At 39.9% G+C, this 18312-nt stretch overlaps 2 protein-coding genes across 2 annotated transcripts in view; one reads left to right on the top strand and one right to left on the bottom strand.

Moving 5' to 3' along the window:
• Positions 1 to 5745, bottom strand: part of LOC107673179 (apolipoprotein L2-like) — a 14783-nt gene extending 9038 nt beyond the window's left edge. Inside the window, exons 1-2 of the mRNA XM_016466676.1 lie at positions 5617 to 5745; positions 1238 to 1735 (exon numbers count right to left, since the gene is read on the bottom strand). Of these exons, the coding sequence (XP_016322162.1) occupies positions 1238 to 1735; positions 5617 to 5627 (509 nt within the window). The 5' untranslated portion in view covers positions 5628 to 5745. The remainder of the gene's footprint in view (positions 1 to 1237; positions 1736 to 5616) is intronic.
• The window catches only part of ctc1 (CTS telomere maintenance complex component 1), a 56715-nt gene that overhangs the window by 13036 nt on the left and 25367 nt on the right, over positions 1 to 18312 (top strand). The gene's annotated exons all lie outside the window — the stretch shown is intronic.

Genomic DNA, 18312 nt, shown 5'->3' with positions numbered 1-18312 from the left:
CTGAATCAAATGATTTGCGATACATGATTTGAAGTCGCGATCTGAATCGCGAAGTTCCGATCCGCGCTCCGAGTCCTGATCTGAAATGTTGGTTCGCGAATCATTATTCAAATCGGGACTTCAGCGCGTGCTTCACTTTATTTTTGCCATTTTTTATTAGTATATTTTTATTTATCTTTAGAATTTGAAAGAGAAGACATTGTTTGATAAGTGAGAGCTCTGACTGAAGTTCTTGAAAATCAAAAAAGAAGTGCTTGAAAAGTCTACCCTGTGAGCACCATACTGCTGTACTGAACGACTCCATTAAATACGCATGTTGTCAATGCAATACTCATGACACAGTGCTATTCCAATGTATTTGGCACTTGCTTAACTCTTTCCCCACCAGCGTTTTTGAAAAAAGTTGCCAGACATGATGATTTTCACTAAAATTCAAGGCCCCCTAGAATATTTTCTTGTATGAATATCTGAACATGCAATACATCAAAATAAAGAAGAGAGCTTCTACTTTTAAACAAAACAGTAGTTTTATTCTAACTTCAAGCATATTTTTTTATCGACACTTGAATGTAGGTACGTTTCATAGAAAAATTCAGCAACATTTTGAGTAAAAAGCTGAGAAAATCACGTTTTTATCTAATACTACATCTGGATCATATTCAGTACTATTATTAAAGCATAGATGCAGTAGATCACTTCCATTAGCACTCCAAAAGCTTACAGACCTTTGCCACTTCCTGGATCGACATTTCACTCTGTAAATTTAGGCAGTTTTCATTTCTATGCCGTTTATTGTTGATGATCGCATTATTTTTCATATGCATATAGGCATACATACGAGATCGCTTGTTTCTGCGTCTTCCTCGCCTGTGTTTTTGATCGGATTCGGGACATTCTAGACTCATTCAGAAGATGCGTAATAGCGCCCCCGAGCGAATAACAGCGAGAACACAGAAACCCGGAAGATTCAGTGTTTGGCGGGGCAAGAGTTAAGATGGATTGCAGCTGGTTTGTGAAAATGACGTGGGCTCTTGCGCTGAGATAGCATGTGTTAAATTGGCGTAACTCAATAGTGAATTCAACCCACAATGTTTAAAAACGCCGGTCCCATGCAACTACAAAAAAACAAGCAGGATAAAAGAAAGTCATATGAGCTTAAATTGACATGAAGGTGATTAAATGATGGCAGAATTGTGACTTTTGAGCAAACTCTTTTAACAGGAATTTCAGGACTCACTTTCGTCTTATTCTGCTACAAAGTTGCTCTGTTTTGAGTACGTAGTAGTTGTTTAGCTGAAAGACCAGGATATTCACATTTTGGAGTTTAGGCTGGAAGAAGGTTTCTGCATTTCGTTTGAAGTGGATGAGGAGAGGAGCATCTATTCTGGCATCTGTGATGACTGACTGCACACTTTCAGGTCTCTCTCCCTGCAGCAGGAAGATTTGTCCGCTGAAGACACGGCTCGAGGTCACTGCTAGCTTCTCCACTGCATCCAGGAACGGCTCAAGTTTCTTCAGACCCTCTAATGTGTCTTTGAGGACGGCGCTGAGCTTCTCCTTCTTCTTCTCCTCCTCCTCCTCCTCCTGCTGATTTTCACTGATGCCTCTCAACTTATCACGCTCTGCCTTTCTCTCAGAGGTCCATGTCGGTTCTTGCTCACAGAAGTCCCTTACGGTCTCAATGCAACTGAGTGTGTCCTTGACATACTCTGTCAGTCGCTCCTCTAACTGTGCCCTGTGCCGCAGAACAAAACAAGAACGTGCATTTTGTACATGAAGTTATTGTAATAAATGTATTCATTATACTTTTTATTCTTCGTATCCACCTCCACTCCATTTTCCTATGCAGGTGAAAGGCTAGTATGGATGTTACAGTATATATGAGCTGGGTAGTAACTGATTACAAGTAATCTGGATTACTTAATCAGATTCCAAAAATGATGTAATTGTAATTTCATCAAATGACATTTTAAAATACTTGTAGTCAGACTACAGTACATTTTTTATTGATTACATGAATACATGTTATTTACACAATTATTCATAATTTATTGATTCTCCCTAATTCCTTTTTTTCCTCTTTTAAACGTTACTTTCTAAAATAGCGCTTACTGTATATCAGAAAGACCATTCATTAGTCAGGTGGATGCACAGCATTTGACCACTGAATTTACAAAAATCATTTCAGGTTTATGAAGGGTTTCAACATTGCTTCAATTGCTGATGAAAACATTCATTTTTATGTGAATTAGGTTATTTGACCATGTTCTACTAAAGCGTCGGAAGGCTTTTGTCTTTGAAACACATAAAAATGCACAAATTCACGTTATGTCGTATTTACATGTAATGCAGGCATTCCCAAACTTTGAACATCTTTCACCTAATATTCTGTATTTACTTGAAGTACCCTGAGATGTTAAATTATATATTTTATTAGCACATTTGCATGTTCACGGTTTTCGGTTGGTTAATGGTCACATGACATGCAGGTAAACAAAATATTGAATTTTTTTAGTAAGTGTTTTATTTTGATTGATGTTATTCTAAAATGACTTATTTAAATTGTCAATTTTTTAATTGAATTAATTATTAGCCCTTGGAGTTCCTTTATGAACCCCAGTTTGGGAAACCTTGACATAATGTAATGTTTAATGCACTTCATGTTTTTAATTACAATAAATGGAATATATTTTCTTACTCTTTGTATTTTTATATCAATATGGTGCAAGATTATCCTATTTAAATCAATGTAATAAGCGACTTAGGTTAAAAGTAATCAAAAGGTAGTCTGATTACATTACCTAAAATGTGTAATGTAATGGATTACGTTACAAACTACAATTCTTTTTCATGTAATTTGGAATCAGTAACTGATTACAATTTCAATCTCAATGTCAAGTAATCTAACCAGCTCTGTTAATGAATTAATTTTAACATAATTTAATCACAAGAAATTCATTTATCGGTAGCCTACTTGAAAAACGGTCATCCGCCTAGGGTTTTCCGCTATTTTTATTTGATTAACTTTTGAATTTGACCAATGCTCAGCTCCCGTGGCATCATGGGATAGAATAACGTCCATCCAATGCACACTTACAAATCTCAGCGGAAGCAGTAGGCCATCCAGGTATTTGTTTTTTGCATAGGCTACTGATGTTTTGGACATAGGCCTACTATTTATGACTCATACCGATGTTGGCCTACTATAGGCTATAGTATGGAAGTAAGCGATTTTGTATGCAGGGCTGGTCTAGAGGGTTGCTATTCACGAACAGCTTGTAACACTCCAAAGAGAAAGGAAAACTTGAAATTGCATCATATGACCCCTTTAAGAAGTCTGAGATTTTAAAATAAAAAACTACTGAACATAATGTAACAACTGAATTATACTATGTACAGGCCAGCAGATATGAGCCATAATATGAACGCAACACGTTTAATTAGCCTACGCGTTAAGTGTTTTCTAGAGCCCGACTGATTTTTTTGTGGGGCCAATACCGATACCGATATTAGAGAGTAAAAAAAGACCGATATCGATATATGGGCCGATATTCTTTATGTGTAGGCTATATTATAGTACAGTATAGTCGAAATTTGGACACACTTCCCATTCGTGTGTCCAAACTTTTGACTGGTACTGTATATAGAATACAGAATATATATATATACACATAAACACATTTTTGCAATGTTAACTCAAATGTGGTGATCAAAGACTTGTGTGTCACTATGTGACAAACATAGGCCTATATGGAAGCAGGGTATTTAACAATTTAACAAACTTTATTATTCAAAATGAGTCTGACATCAGTGAAGTGACTGAAGTGAATGAACATCAGTGCACTTAACAGTAAACTTCACTTCACTTATTATAAATAACTTGTCCTCCATAAATGTTACAAAACACAATCAATGTGGGGTCATATTGACCCCAAAGACCAGATTTGTAAAAAAAAAAATTTTTTTTTTTTACATACCTTCAGAACAACTGAATCAAGCCCAGTTTTTTTTATGTGAATATACACAGAAAATGTAGAAAAGTCACAAAATCTTATTCCGCTGAGATGAAGGAAACCATTAAAAAAAAAAACTAAGTAAAAGTTGATTGTGGTCATATAGACCCCAGGAACAGATTGAGGGTTAAAACAGAAATAGCCAATTTCCAATTTAGCTCATGGCCGCGGGAACTATAGGGGTGCTGAGGGTGCGGCCGCAGGGCCAGGTCCCTATACGCAAAATATGCAAGCTGCGTAGGGCCCCCTTGCCCTCAAAGATGATTTCATTTTAGTTTCGGTTATGCAGTTATGAAAACATGAATGATCATTTCTTTTAATGCGGTGCGCTGTCGCCCTTTCTACGTAAAAATCAGATAAATCATATAATGTGATGAGAATGTCGTACAGTCTTGCTCGAGACTTGAAAGCGTACCGAGCCGCGGAAGAGACACTGTTTCTCAAGTGCTTTCCGCGAGCGCGATTCGAGATGGAGTGAAACACGGACAAATGCGTTTCATTCATTCGTTCATAACCACTCATACCCCACTCCAACTCCAACATTTCATGTAAAATGTTCACGCCATAATATCGTAATTTTAAATTCCGACTTGTAAAAAGCAGTCACATCCTCTTACTTTTTATGAGCCATTTTCCGAAGCTTTCTCGCTTCTCAAGACTCCGCTGAGAGATCCTGCGCAAAGGATATCTTGACCCCGTCGTGTGTGATATCTCGCCGCCTTGATTCACGGTAAACAAATTCCTTCTCCTGAAACTTCAAGAAGCGGATGAGTATTGCTCTGTTTTGGTTGGGCTTCCCAGATGCTAGTGTGCGATGAACCCGTTCTAAGGTGAATGGTTTATCTGGGCTCAGTCCCAGCCATTGTGTCAACATCTCACTTATAAATTCAAGGAGAGGTTTCTGGCCCTCGGCGCCCTCTCGAATACCATAGAGCCGGAGGTTCTTCCTTCTGCCCCGGTTCTCCAAGTCATCAGTCTTTGATTCGAGGTAGGCGATTCTTTTGATGGCTGAATCAAGTGCGGCTTCTGTTTTTTCAAGTGTCTTTTCTGTATCGTGCATGCGGCCTTCAGTCTCCTCAATACGCGCTGCATTAGAAGACACATCTCGTTTTACATCCGACACTTTGCTTTCCAACGCGGCCATTGAGTTCGCCATAATAGTAAGACGGGTATCAATGCTGTCCAACTTCGTTCCGATCTCTGTTCGAAGTGCTTTCACTTCATTTAAAACTTCTGCTAAGCTCTCCATGTGGTTAGCTTCCACTTCACTCACTGTAACGTTACTCGACGAAATTGTTTTTACGCTGGACTTGCGCGCTCGAGTAAAAATGTCACACTGTTTAGTTGCTGACGGTTTTGACATATCAACGCTGACGCTTTGTTCAAAGATTGGCCGTGTATATAAGGGGTTTTTATATTAAATTGTGCACGGTTTCTCGGAGCTTATCCGCTAAGCTGCCATCCTGGTCCTGGCCACGTGACCCCCCCCACATCACCTTTTCTTTATATATTTTCCATGCAAAGTTCATAAAATCAAGAGGGATATTTATGAAGTCCTCATGCAAGCATACAGATATTACATTATTTGACATTGTCAACTCACCTGATGTCCATGCCTTAGTTTGATCAAATCTGGATTGAGAAATCTAAAAGCATAGAAAGTGAAAGCTAGAGGATCTAAATGGCAGTTTTATATTCATGATCTGGTATTTATGCATGAGCAGGACTACCGCCCTTGCTTTAATGTCCCTCCCTCAGCTGTGCTGGACCTCCCATAGAAATCAATAGAGATACACGTGAACAGCGCTTCTGCATTAAGATGTTAAAGAGTTTAAAAATACAGGAAATGAAACCACGAAGATAGGGACCATCTAGCAAATACAACACGGAGAGAAAAGAGTTCAATGGCTCTATATCAACCTTATTTATATTGTTTTGGTTTTGGTTTTGCTCCACAGACGTTTTTTTTTACGCACAGGGCGAATTTGTTTTGTTTCAAAGACTGAAGGATGAGATGCGAAGACACTAAACTTGGTGTAAATTATTATACAATATCTATGGGGTGCAAAAAATAAAATGACGCATGTTTAACGTGTTTTAAAAAAGCAAAATAAGGTCAAATTAAGACTACTAAAGATTCTTATTATCATTATTTTTGAACAAGTTTAGATGTGCTCCAGTAGCCTGCATAAAGTCTCACTCTGTGGAGGACATTTTATTTTCTGTATTATTTGCTTCACTGTACTAAAGAGTGTTCTTTAGACTGTCTCTGAGTGATTCAGTATGCTTTAGTTTTAGATGAGCTAAGAAATAACAGGAAATCTGTTTGATGTGTCTGTGTGTGAGTGTGTGCAAGGCAACTGTGAGAGAGGAAATGTTATTTTAGCTTCTTAGACATCCTGGCTTCTTTGCAAAAATGCATCTGTGCATCTGACATAATGTTATTTTAGTTTCTTAGACATCCTGGCTACTTAGAAAATGATTTGCATTAAATTCTTAGAAATGCATCTGGAGGACATAGTTAGGCACCTTAAATGGACATATATGTTGAATATGCATTATGATTGGATGAGATCAAAGCATCCGCACTTGATGAAGACTGTCAGAAAAAAAGGTACGGTGAAGGTACAATTTTGTTCCTAGGGGAACAAAACATATAACTGTACCTTTAAAAGTACACAATAGGTCCTTAAGGTACCCAAAAAGAGTCATGAAGGTACAATCAGATGAGAGAGGTACATTTTTGTACCTCTGAAATTTTACTTACTATTATTATTATATTTTATATAAAAAAATACATTATTATGCCCATATGTAAAACAGCAAAAATGGCCCAAATGTATCAAATCACATGTGGGCCTCTGTAGGTAAAGATGCAGTGTTGATGGCAATGTGTAATCTGAATGTGACCCTAAAGTGGCCCATGTGGTAAACCGTGATTATGGCCCAAATAGTGCCAACCAAATGTGGGCCACCTTTGGCAAAAATGTGGCATTATTGACAAAGGCTAATCAGGGTGTAAACCAATTGTGGTCCACATATGTTTCAGCAAATATGGCCCAGGTACATTAAAACGTATCTGGGCCAGTTTTGGCAAAGATATGGCACAGTAAACACTGGCTAACGCAGACCGACTGTGCAGACCGATCGGTGTATTACAGTACCACAAGAGCTAAAGAGAGCAGCTCCGTGCGCTTTCGAATCGCTCTTGCGGATGTCAAACACTGATCGATCTGCACCTCTTCTAGCCGAACACACCGGCTAGTGCTGCAGGCTTATTGGCTCACTGACACTAATGAGATTTACCCCTTAGATATCGAAATTTGGTACCGAACGACGAGACGTTTTCCGATTCTTGATGGTATCGAGGCAATTTGGTCGGTGCCTAAAAAGTATCGAACTCGATACCCAGCCCTAGTTTTGAGCGTGTTCAGGAGCTTGACAGAGGGGTCTTTAGAGGTGCAGTCGTTGGTGTACAGGGAGACAACACATCCCTGAGGGGCACCAGTGTTGGTGGTGCGGATGTTTGACATTGAGGGTGTCCGGGATGATGGTGTTGAAAGCGGAGCTGAAGTCCACAAACAAGATCCTTGCATAAGTCCCTGTTTTGTCCAGATGTTGGAGGATGTAGTGCAGTCCTATGTTGACTGCATCATCCACGGACCTGTTTGCTCGGTAAGCAAACTGCCGGGGGTCCAGTGATGTCCTTCAGATAAGCCAGAACCAGTTTTTCGAACGATTTCATGACGACAGATGTTAGTGCTACAGGTCTGTAGTCGTTAAGTCCTGTAATCTTGGGTTTCTTTGGGATGGGGATGATGGTGGAGCGTTTGAAGCAGGAAGAGACTTCACACAACTCAAGAGATCTATTGAAGATCTGTGAAAAGATGGGTGCCAGCTGGTCAGCACAGGTTTTCAGACAGGCTGGTGTCACACCGTCTGGGCCTGGTGCCTTTCTTCTCTTGTTCTTTCTGAAGACCTGGCACACATCCTCTTCACTGATCTGAAGAGCAGGAGTGGGGGAGAGGAGAATAGCAGGAGGTGTTAACGGATGTGTAGAGAGATGGTCAGAACGGGTGTGGGGGGTATTGAATCTACAATAAAACTCATTCAGGTCTTCAGCAACTTGTTGATTCGCCTCAGTGCTGGTGGATGGTGTATTGTAGTTGGTGATGGCTTTCAGACCTTTCCACACTGAAGCTGAGTCATTTGATGATCTTCCATCTTCCAACTCTTTAGCGTAGGTGCTTTTAGCCACTCTAATCTCCTTATTCAGTGTGTTCTGACGTAGATGTCTGAGTTTTGCTCTAAACCATGGCTTATCATTGTTGAATGTTAAATAAGTCCTGGTAGGAATGCGTATATCCCTTACAGAAACTAATATAGGATGTTACAGTCTCTGTGAGTTCGTCCAGATCGGTGGTGGCAGCTTGAAAAACACTCCAATCAGTCGAAACAGGCTTGTAAAACCCACTCTGTTTCGTTGGTCCATCTCTTTACAGTCTTACTACAGGTTTAGCAGATTTAAGTTTTTACCTGTAGGTTGGTATAAGATGAACCAGGCAGTGATCAGAGAGCCCCAAAGCGGCCCGTGAGACAGGGTGGTATGCATCCTTTATTGCTGTGTAACAATGGTCCAGTATATTACTGTCTCTGGTGGGACGTGTAACATGCTGTCTGTATTTTGGCAGTTCACTGGGGAGATTTGCTTTATTAAAGTCCCCAAGAATGATTAAAACAGAGACTGGGTGTTGTTGCTCTGTCTCTGTGATCTGATCAGCGAGTTTTTGCAAAGCCAGGGGCACGTGCGCTTGCGGAGGAATGTAAACACTCACGAGAATGAATGAGTGAAACTCCCACGGCGAATAGAACGGTTTACAGTTAATGAAGACCGTTTCTAGATTGGGACAGCACATCTTCTTTAACACTGTTACATCTGTACACCACCTTTCATTGATGTAAAAGCATGTCCCGCTGCTGCGCGATTTCCCCGTTGATTCTGCATCGCGGTGAGAATGAATGAGTGAAACTCCCACGGCGAATAGAACGGTTTACAGTTAATGAAGACCGTTTCTAGATTGGGACAGCACATCTTCTTTAACACTGTTACATCTGTACACCACCTTTCATTGATGTAAAAGCATGTACCGCTGCCGCGCGATTTCCCCGTTGATTCTGCATCGCGGTCCGCTCTGAACAGCTGGAAACTCTGCAGATTTAACACGCTGTTTGGAATGGCATCATTCAGCCAGGTTTCCGTGAAACACAGAGCAGCAGAGTGTGAGAAATCCTTATTTGTCCGGGAGAGCAGAAGTTTGTCCGTTTTGTTGGGTAGAGAGTGAAGATTCGCCAGATGGATGCTAGGCAACGGCGTTCGAAATCCTCGCTGTCTGAGCTTAACGAGCGCGCCGGCTCGCTTCCCCCGTCTGCTCGTCCTGAAGCATTTGATCAGCACCGCTGCTCCGCCAACTACTATGTTCAGCAAAACGAACGTTACCAATAATTGAAAACCGGTAGGAGATTTTGTGGTGTGCTCTGCCGAATGTTCAGCAGTTCATCCATGGTGAAACTGATCGTGTTTGAAAAACAAAAAACAGGAAAAACTAACAAAAACACTAAAACAACTGGAGAGCGAAGCACGGCTGCCATGTGCGGCGCCATCTTGCTCGTTATATTTGTGGTTTATTTAGTTCATTATTAGCTAAAATGTGGCTGTGTAGTGGCCTGCTTGTGGACCCCTGCCAAAATGCCACCATTCCATGCAGCATGTGGGCCACATGAGTAATGTGGGGAAGACCAGGGTTAGAATAAAAATCAACTGTGGTCAACATTAGGGCCAGTTTTGGTTTATTTGGAGAGCTTACATGCAGCAATGCTAAGGCTTGCTTGAGGCCCAAATCTGGCAAATAGAACTGGACTGCCCAAATGCCATTATTCCACGCAGTATATGGGCTGGAGCAAGGTGTTGATTCTGGGCCGGATCTGGGCCAGAATTAAAATAATTTATTTTCATGGCTGACATGCGGCCTACCTATGGCTTGCTTGTGACTTAAATTTGGCAAACAGGAGCGGACCGCCCAAGTGCCATCATTCTTCACAGTATGTGGGCCAGAGTAAGGTGTTCAATCTGGTCCAGAATTAAAATCAATGTGGCCCAGATTTGGGCCAGTTCTGCTTTATTTTATTTATTTATTTTCATGGCTGACATGCGGCCTCCCTATGGCTTGCTTGTGACTTAAATTTGGCAAACAGGAGTGGTCCACCCAAATGCCATCATTCTTCACAGTATATGGGCCAGAGCAAGGTGTTGGATCTGGGCCAGAGCTGGGACAGAATTAAAAATAAATGTGGCCCAGATTTCTTTTTCTGCATGCCTTCTTTTGGCTTGCTTGTGGCCCAAATCTGGCAAACAGGAGATTTGGGCCGAACATCCAAACACAATGTAGCACAGCGACATGTAGACATAAGACCAGGCAAACTCAAAGTGAACCAAACAAGGATAATTAACTAGGCACACCTGAACAGAATAATACAATCAACACAACAAGGGAAATGGTGCAAAAGGAAAACAAAGGCTAAATTAACAGAAACCGTGACAGTAAGAGTACAATCATTATAGTGCACTTCTGTTTTAATGTTGCACAGTACACATATAAAAAACTGTATCAATTAAAATGTCACATATAAATATTCAAAGACACATTCCAATACTTTAAAAACGGTTCTTCACAAGTTTGAACTTAAATGCTTCTCACTCAGACTCTACCTACACAGTAAGTCTGTGAGTGTCACAGCTACGCTGTGTTAAAGAGCGCACGACGCAGATGAAAGGTTATATAGCATAAGTCTTTAATCCAACAAGGGTAAATCCAAACACAATTTAGCACATCAACATTTAAGTCATGTAGACGCAAGACCAAACAAACTCAAAGTGAACATACAGGAACTTAAGTACTCAGACCAAACAAGGATAATTAACTAGGCACACCTGAACAGAATAATACAATCAACACAACAAGGGAAAACAAAGCCCAAATTAACAGAAACGGTGACAGTAAGAGTACAATCATTATAGTGCACTTCTGTTTTTATGCTGCACAGTACACATATTAAAAAAACTGCCATTAAAAGCATGTTTCAAAAAATAAATTGCTGCATATGTAGCCTTCTTAAAACTCACATCCAGATCACCCTGCGACAGTTAACTGTGTTGCATCCTACTAAAAGTAACAAATTCTATTAGGCCATATTTACAATTTCAAGCTTCCATTTCAATTAGCCAGTGTCAAGTGTTACATCCAAGAAGTGGCCTCACTTGTCAAGTGTTACAACCAGAAGTGGTCCTCATCTGTTTTATATTATATGGGGCATATTTGCCATGTCAAATGTGGGACAAGTTGGCTTACACACTGATTAGCCAATGCTGACTGTGCCGTATATTTGCCAAAAGTGGCCCAAATTGATAATAATTATTTGGGCAATATTTGTCATGTTATGGGCCACATTTGCAGCATTATATGAGGGCCACTTTAGACTCACAGCCACATTAGCCAGTGCTTACTGTGCCATATCTTTGCCAAAACTGGCCCAGATACGTTTGAGGATAACTGGGCCACATTTGTGGCATCATATGCGGGCCACTTTAGACTCACAGCCACATTAGCCAGCACTTACTGTACCATATCTTTGCCAAAACTGGTCCAGATACGTTTTAATGTACCTGGGCCACATTTGCTGAAACATGTGTGGACCACATTTGGTTTACACCCTGATTAGCCTTTGTCGATAATGCCACATTTTTGCCAAAGGTGGCCCACATTTGGTTGGCACTATTTGGGCCATAATCACTGTTTACCACATGGGCCACTTTAGAGTCACATTCAGATTACACATTGCCGTCAACACCGCATCTTTACCTGCAGAGGCCCACTTGTGATTTGATACATTTGGGCCATTTTTGCTGTTTTACATATGGGCCACTTCAGGCTTACATCCATTTTGTCTGGGCCATAAGAAGGCCAGCAGTGCCATATCATTGCCTTAAGTGGCCCACATCCGCATGCTATCTGGGTATGAAGACATTATGGTTGTTGTTGCTTTAAGAATTTCCCTTTCTTGGCTTCAGTCATTCAATTTTGAAGCGAGTGAATTTGCAGACCTGTTCTGACAGAACTTCGCATGAAGTACAACGCAGAGTGTTTTTTTGGAGTTTACAATTCTCAGGTAAATATGGAATAATTTATATATTATTATTTTTACACATGTGACGCCATGTTCTGTTGATTTTTGACTCCGTGTCGTGTTCCCCTGTTTGAAGCCCACGAAAAGTAGCCTGGCTGGTGTACGTTAACCTTCATAATGGAGCTGAGGAGATGTGTGCTAATTACATTTTTAGACGGGGCCTAAAATACTTTTTTCGCCTAAAGGTATATGTAGCAAGTTTGTGTGTGTGTGTGTTTGTTTGCTTGTTTTGTTTTTATAATAAATAAAAAGAAAACAAGTCAATAGAACATAAAAAGAATAGATAATGCTTGTGTTAGAAGGTCATTATTTATAATAAATAGAAAATAAGTAGAAAGAATAGAGAATGCTTGTGTTAAAGACTATTTTTTATTTTTAAATAAAACAAGTAGTTAGAATAGAAATAGAATAGAGTGCAAATGTTAGAGGGTCAATTTTTTTAATAATAAAAAAAACAAGTCGATAAAATTAGAATTAGCATTAGAATAGAGTGCTAGAGTTAGAGGGTCAAATGAAGATGAAAGAGATGTGTTTTCAGCTGTTTCTTGAAAATGATTTAGGACTCAGCTGCTTGGATTGAGCTGGGCGGGTCATTCCACCAGGAGGGAACAGTTAATGCAAAAGTCCATGAAAGTTTTATCATAGGTAGAATGCAAAATGTTTCAATACAAGCATTTCAGTCAAATGTAATTTTCAAACATTAAACCCACTTGCGAAAATCAACCCATGGCAACAGTTTAAAAGTAGTCCAACTCTGTGGAAAAAAAGTAAAATGCGGACTTGGCAACCCTGTATCCAACAAGAGCTACCGGACTCAGCTTTGACTGATCACAGGTCAAGAATAAGGAGAGATGACTGACAAGACCATGCTGGAGTATTTGCTGCTCAACAGATCCTGAGCTCATTGACAAATATCTGATCCTGCAAGATGTGCTTCCTTTACACAGAGTGCGTGTGATCGCGAAATCGAAAGTGAAAGTGAACAGCGCGAACACTCATTCAAAAGAGATTTAAATACTCCACATCCTGAGAGCGGCTCCCTGATGCGCCAAAATTATACACAATATTAGAACGTTTAAAGGAGTGGACACGAAAATCGCGGGAGCAGGCAACAATGGTCAACCATGTATGCATTTGTGATCGGAGAAATGACAAACAACAAGTGCTACTCTACACTGCCCAAAACTCACGTTTTAATCGTCAGTGGCAAATTCTTTAATTTGAGACTTTAGTCTTTGCAACTTTACAGATCTTCTTTATGCACCAAGAGCTTGTAACACTCCAAAGAGAAAGGAAAACTTGAAATTGCATCATATGACCCCTTTAAGAAATCCCGGCCGGACGCATTCTTATAGGTCCAAAAAGAGAACATGTCCGGGGAAAAGAGGACGTATGGTCACCCTAGTTATATTTACACAGCCTCTCATATTGTATTACTTTAATAACAACTGTAGCGCCAACACTGCATATGTTTGAAATGTTTACCATTGTAATATAACTATTTTTTTAACCGCCGTTGCGAGTGTGACCACGTTTGGGCGACACAAATTGCTCAGCGCACTCACTCAGATTAATGTTATACACGGACATTTTGTGTTAAATTGAGCCATCAAACGACAAGCAAGTGATTGACAAAGTAAAAGGACAGCACGCAAGCGAATATGTATTTGTTAAAAAACACTTGATGACATATTTGTGTTCTGTTACTTCACTTATGGTAATTTGGGCTTCTAATATGGAATTATGCATCGCTATTTATGTTTACTCTAGTCATTCGTCAAGGTTAACGCTAAAATTATCAAGAAAAGGGTGGGGCACATATTTCAAGTAAAACTTGCTTGGTAAAATGTTGAAGTTAGTGTTATTGTTAATGTAATAATTTGTCTTTTCAGTATTAATAACAATTTGTACTATTTTATGTACATGTGAGACATTGAAATGCCTAATTATTACTTTCTCTTTTTGACCATAGTAATATCAGTCCATCAACAGCTTTTCCTGCAGTTTTTGAAGTTCTAAAGTTCCCTTTTAATGTTCAGGCTAAGTTGGACCAAAAGGACTCCAGGCTTTCAGCAGCACATAGGAACAAAATTATTAGAACATTGTATGAAAACATGGCTCATTACAAGATGTAAGTATTCCTCTTTAACTGTGCCAAGGTCTTAATGACTTACATTCAGTTTTAAACGTTTAAAGCTGTACTCGTGTGTTTAAAATATTTCTGTAGGTCTTCAACTAATGAAGAGTATGTTCAAATGGCTAAGGGCCTGACTCTGAGGTACCCCTTTTTTAAAAGACATGGATATGTAAGTAGACAGGTTTCTTATAATGTCCTACTCTTGGTTCTGTTCATGCTGTTTATTTTGTGTCATTTTTTTGTTTGTTGCGCTATATAAATAAAGGTGACTTGACTTGACTTGACTACTCATGTGTTTAAAATATTTCTGCAGGTCTTCAACTAATGAAGAGTATGTTCAAATGGCTAAGGGCCTGATTCTGAGGTACCCCTTTTTAAAAGACATGGATATGTAAGTAGACGGGTTTCTTATAATGTCCTATAATGTTCTGTTCAAGCATTTTTTAGTTTTTTTTGTTTGTTTGTTTGTTGCCCAAATGTTATTCTAAATAGCACACATGGTGCATGACTCTGAAATGCGAGTTTAAATTTGAGGATGTTGAAGAAGGAAAAAAGACTACAAGATTACAAGGCCTTTGGTGAGAGCATATTTTTATAATTTTTTACAGTGCCACATGTAACCAGTGTATTGTTCTCAGATGTATCATTATTACAAAACTTTTCATTATTTTCATGCTTAGAAATTAGAAATAACTTGCTGTCTGATTGTTTTTGTGTTTGTCTAAGGACATTGATGTTGTTGGAGAGAATGTTACATCAATAATGGAGCAAGTAAAAGTCCTGCAAGACCAGTACAGAAGGACACAGCCAGATACTTGCTTTGTTGAAGAGTGAATAAGGAAGACCTTTGCCTGTAGGTGAAAGAAGAATACTAGTTAGATGACTGTAGAAGATGCTGTCAACAAATATCAATTCTTGAAGAGTCCATCAGAGGTTAGTGTAGAATTATAATCCACACTCTGGTTTTGTATTCTGTCTCAGGCGCCTATTGCTCTATGCCACACGCAGACGAGTCTCTGTGGTGGTTTCAGTCCTTCTGACTGAACAAATGATTCAGTCAAAAGGACTGAAACCACCACAGAGACTCGTCTGCGTGTGGCATAGAGCAATAGGCGCCTGAGACAGAATACAAAACCAGAGTGGGGAAATCTCAGAGCAAACAAAGAAATAACAAACATGATAATCCTGTGTATCGTCTAAGTGTATAGGCAGGGTATATGGCTATGGCTATAAATGAATGACAGGATGCCACACGGGCTTGATTAATCATCATGGGTTCCCTGTTGGTGGAATAATAATTCACATTGAAGCTGTTTAGCCTTGAATTTTTTATTCACGGTGATAAATTAGAAACGTGATTGAAACTAAAGATTGAGAAATGTTAGAAGAATTGAATAAGATCAGTAGATCAATATTGTTATCCTGAAATTGATGACTTCTTATTTTTGAAACAAATAGATAAATAGATGCCAGAATTAAAAAAAATATTAACTGCATGTGTTTAAATATACTGTGTATCTGAAGACGTCTAGAATTTATATCCCATTATCCCTGGGGGACAGCATGAAAAGCTGATCCATTGCAGAGATTCTATGATTGTGGTTTATGTTAACTAAAATAGGGCTTTTGCATTGTGTTGAATGAGAACGAGACTGGGTAACCAAGTCAAATACATATAACAGACATCTCACAGTAATGTTAGTTTCTAGTAAACAGGAAAGACCAGTAATTCTTTACTATTACACCATTTACATTATTCTATATGAAGTAATTAGTGAGTTTACTGCTGTTTTCTGCATTTTTGCAAAGAAGCAACTGCTTGCTTTTTCCTGCAAAGAAGATCTGCTAATTAAAACGGAATGAGGAACTGCTGTTTGACCAGATGAGACTTATAAAATGTAGAGAAGGTTAAGAATTGGAATTTGAATGCTCGGACACAATTGTCAGAATTCACAAAGGTTCAATTTGATTCATGCTGTTTTCTTAGTGTTCAGGTTTTAGATGTGACCCAGCAGCCACCTTGAGTAATGGGAGCAAACCGACTGTAGTTTCCTCAAGGGTCAGAGAGAGCAGAGACATGACCGCAGATGAAGAGGAAGTGGCTAGTGGGCCTTCTCTGCTCATGAAAGAGGAAGTTGACACTTTTGAGTCGTCATGGAGACAGAATGACTGCAGGAAAAGGTGAAATTTTCACTTAAGAGTTTCCTAAAGACTGAGAGGCCACAGACAACAACACCAGTCTTTGAGTGCCGCCACTGGCTGACAATCCAATGCTGATGATCCACCCAGCTGCACTTTTAACTACACTACAGAAACCGCTTCAGATTTTGTTATTATAAGTGAAAGTGACGTGTGGCCAAGTATGGTGACCCATACTCAGAATTAGTGCTCTGCATTTACCCATCCAAAGTGAACACACTTGGATGGGATGCTGCGGCACCCGGGGAGCAGTTGGGGGTTCGGTGCCTTGCTCAAGGGCACCTCAGTCGTGGTATTGAAGGTGGAAGAGAGCGCTGTACATTCACTCCCCCCACCTACAATCCCTGCCGGTACGAGACTCGAACCTGCAACCTTTATGTTATGAGTCCGACTCTCTAGCCATTAGGCCACGACTGCCCCGTACTCAATTAATCAACTCATTTTGATTAATTACTGGTCTCACAGTGTTTTTTTTTTTGCATTCTTCTGTTAAACTAACATACTGAATCTGCTCTAATAGGTACCAGTCCAGCCAATTGTACATCTTAATGAAGGTAAAATACATTTATTTGACATAAGTGGGAGCTTGACTCACTTATTAGTTTAAATCTGGGCTGGATTTGGCATAGTGAGGGCTATTGATAAGACATAAATAGATACCAGCGCTCGTGTCCGTTGTAGACATTATTATCCGTCAAGCAGGTAACGTTATTATTGCTAAAATAGCAGACTCATCGAAAAATACATTGGCATCATCTGTATTAAAGAGAAATTAATCACTTCATCCGATGTTTAAGTGAATAAAATATCCTTGACAGTCGAGTTCCACAACTATTGACTTTGTTCTCTCTCACCGATGTGTGTGTGTGTGTGTGTGTGAGCGTGTGTGTAGGTGATGCAGGGTTGCCCATTTGCTACTCAAAACTAGCCCAATTGCGTTTCGAGGGGGGTTCCCCGGTAAAAATTCGCATTCATATCACGTTATAGGGGTCGCTTCAACCCATGGCAACAGTGTTAAAGTAGCCCAGTTCTGCAGGAAAACCACAGACTTGGCAACACTGAGGTGATGTAAAAGAGGAAAGCAGGCATTTGGACCAAAGCACTGTGCGGCAGGGGAGGGGCGACTCAATGACCCTTTCTGTCAAGCAGGTAACGTTATTATTGCTAACATAGCGACTCATCGAAAAACTACATTGGCATCATCTGTATTAAAGAGAAAATAATCACTTCATCCGATGTTTAAGTGAACAAAATAGCCTTGACAGCCTTACTTACTGGAGTTACACAACTTTTCTCTCTCACCGGACTGTGTGTGTGTGTGTGTGTGTGTGTGTGTGTGTATGTAGGTGATACAGGGTTGCTGGGTTTTGTAGCCCAATCATGTTTCGAGGGGGGTTCCCCGGTAAAAATTCGCATTCATATCACGTTATAGGGGTCGCTTCAACCCATGGCAACAGTGTTAAAGTAGCCCAGTTCTGCAGGAAAACCACAGACTTGGCAACACTGAGGTGATGTAAAAGAGGAAAGCAGGCATTTGGACCAAAGCACTGTGCGGCAGGGGAGGGGCGACTCAAAATGTTTCTAAACTTAAACTTAATCATATTTTTAGATGGGGGAGCCTTAAAAGTTATTTTTGTTTTCTTTGCGCTCAAAAAGTATTCTCGTAGCTTCGCAAAACTGAAGTTGAGCCACTGATGTCACATGGACTGTTTTACCGATGTC

Source organism: Sinocyclocheilus anshuiensis, unplaced genomic scaffold (assembly GCF_001515605.1).
Source record: "Sinocyclocheilus anshuiensis isolate Anshui unplaced genomic scaffold, SAMN03320099.WGS_v1.1 scaffold444, whole genome shotgun sequence".
In the NCBI taxonomy this organism is placed as follows: Eukaryota; Metazoa; Chordata; class Actinopteri; order Cypriniformes; family Cyprinidae; genus Sinocyclocheilus; species Sinocyclocheilus anshuiensis.
Note: the sequence above shows the minus strand (reverse complement) of the source record. Positions and strands in the feature narration are given on the sequence as shown.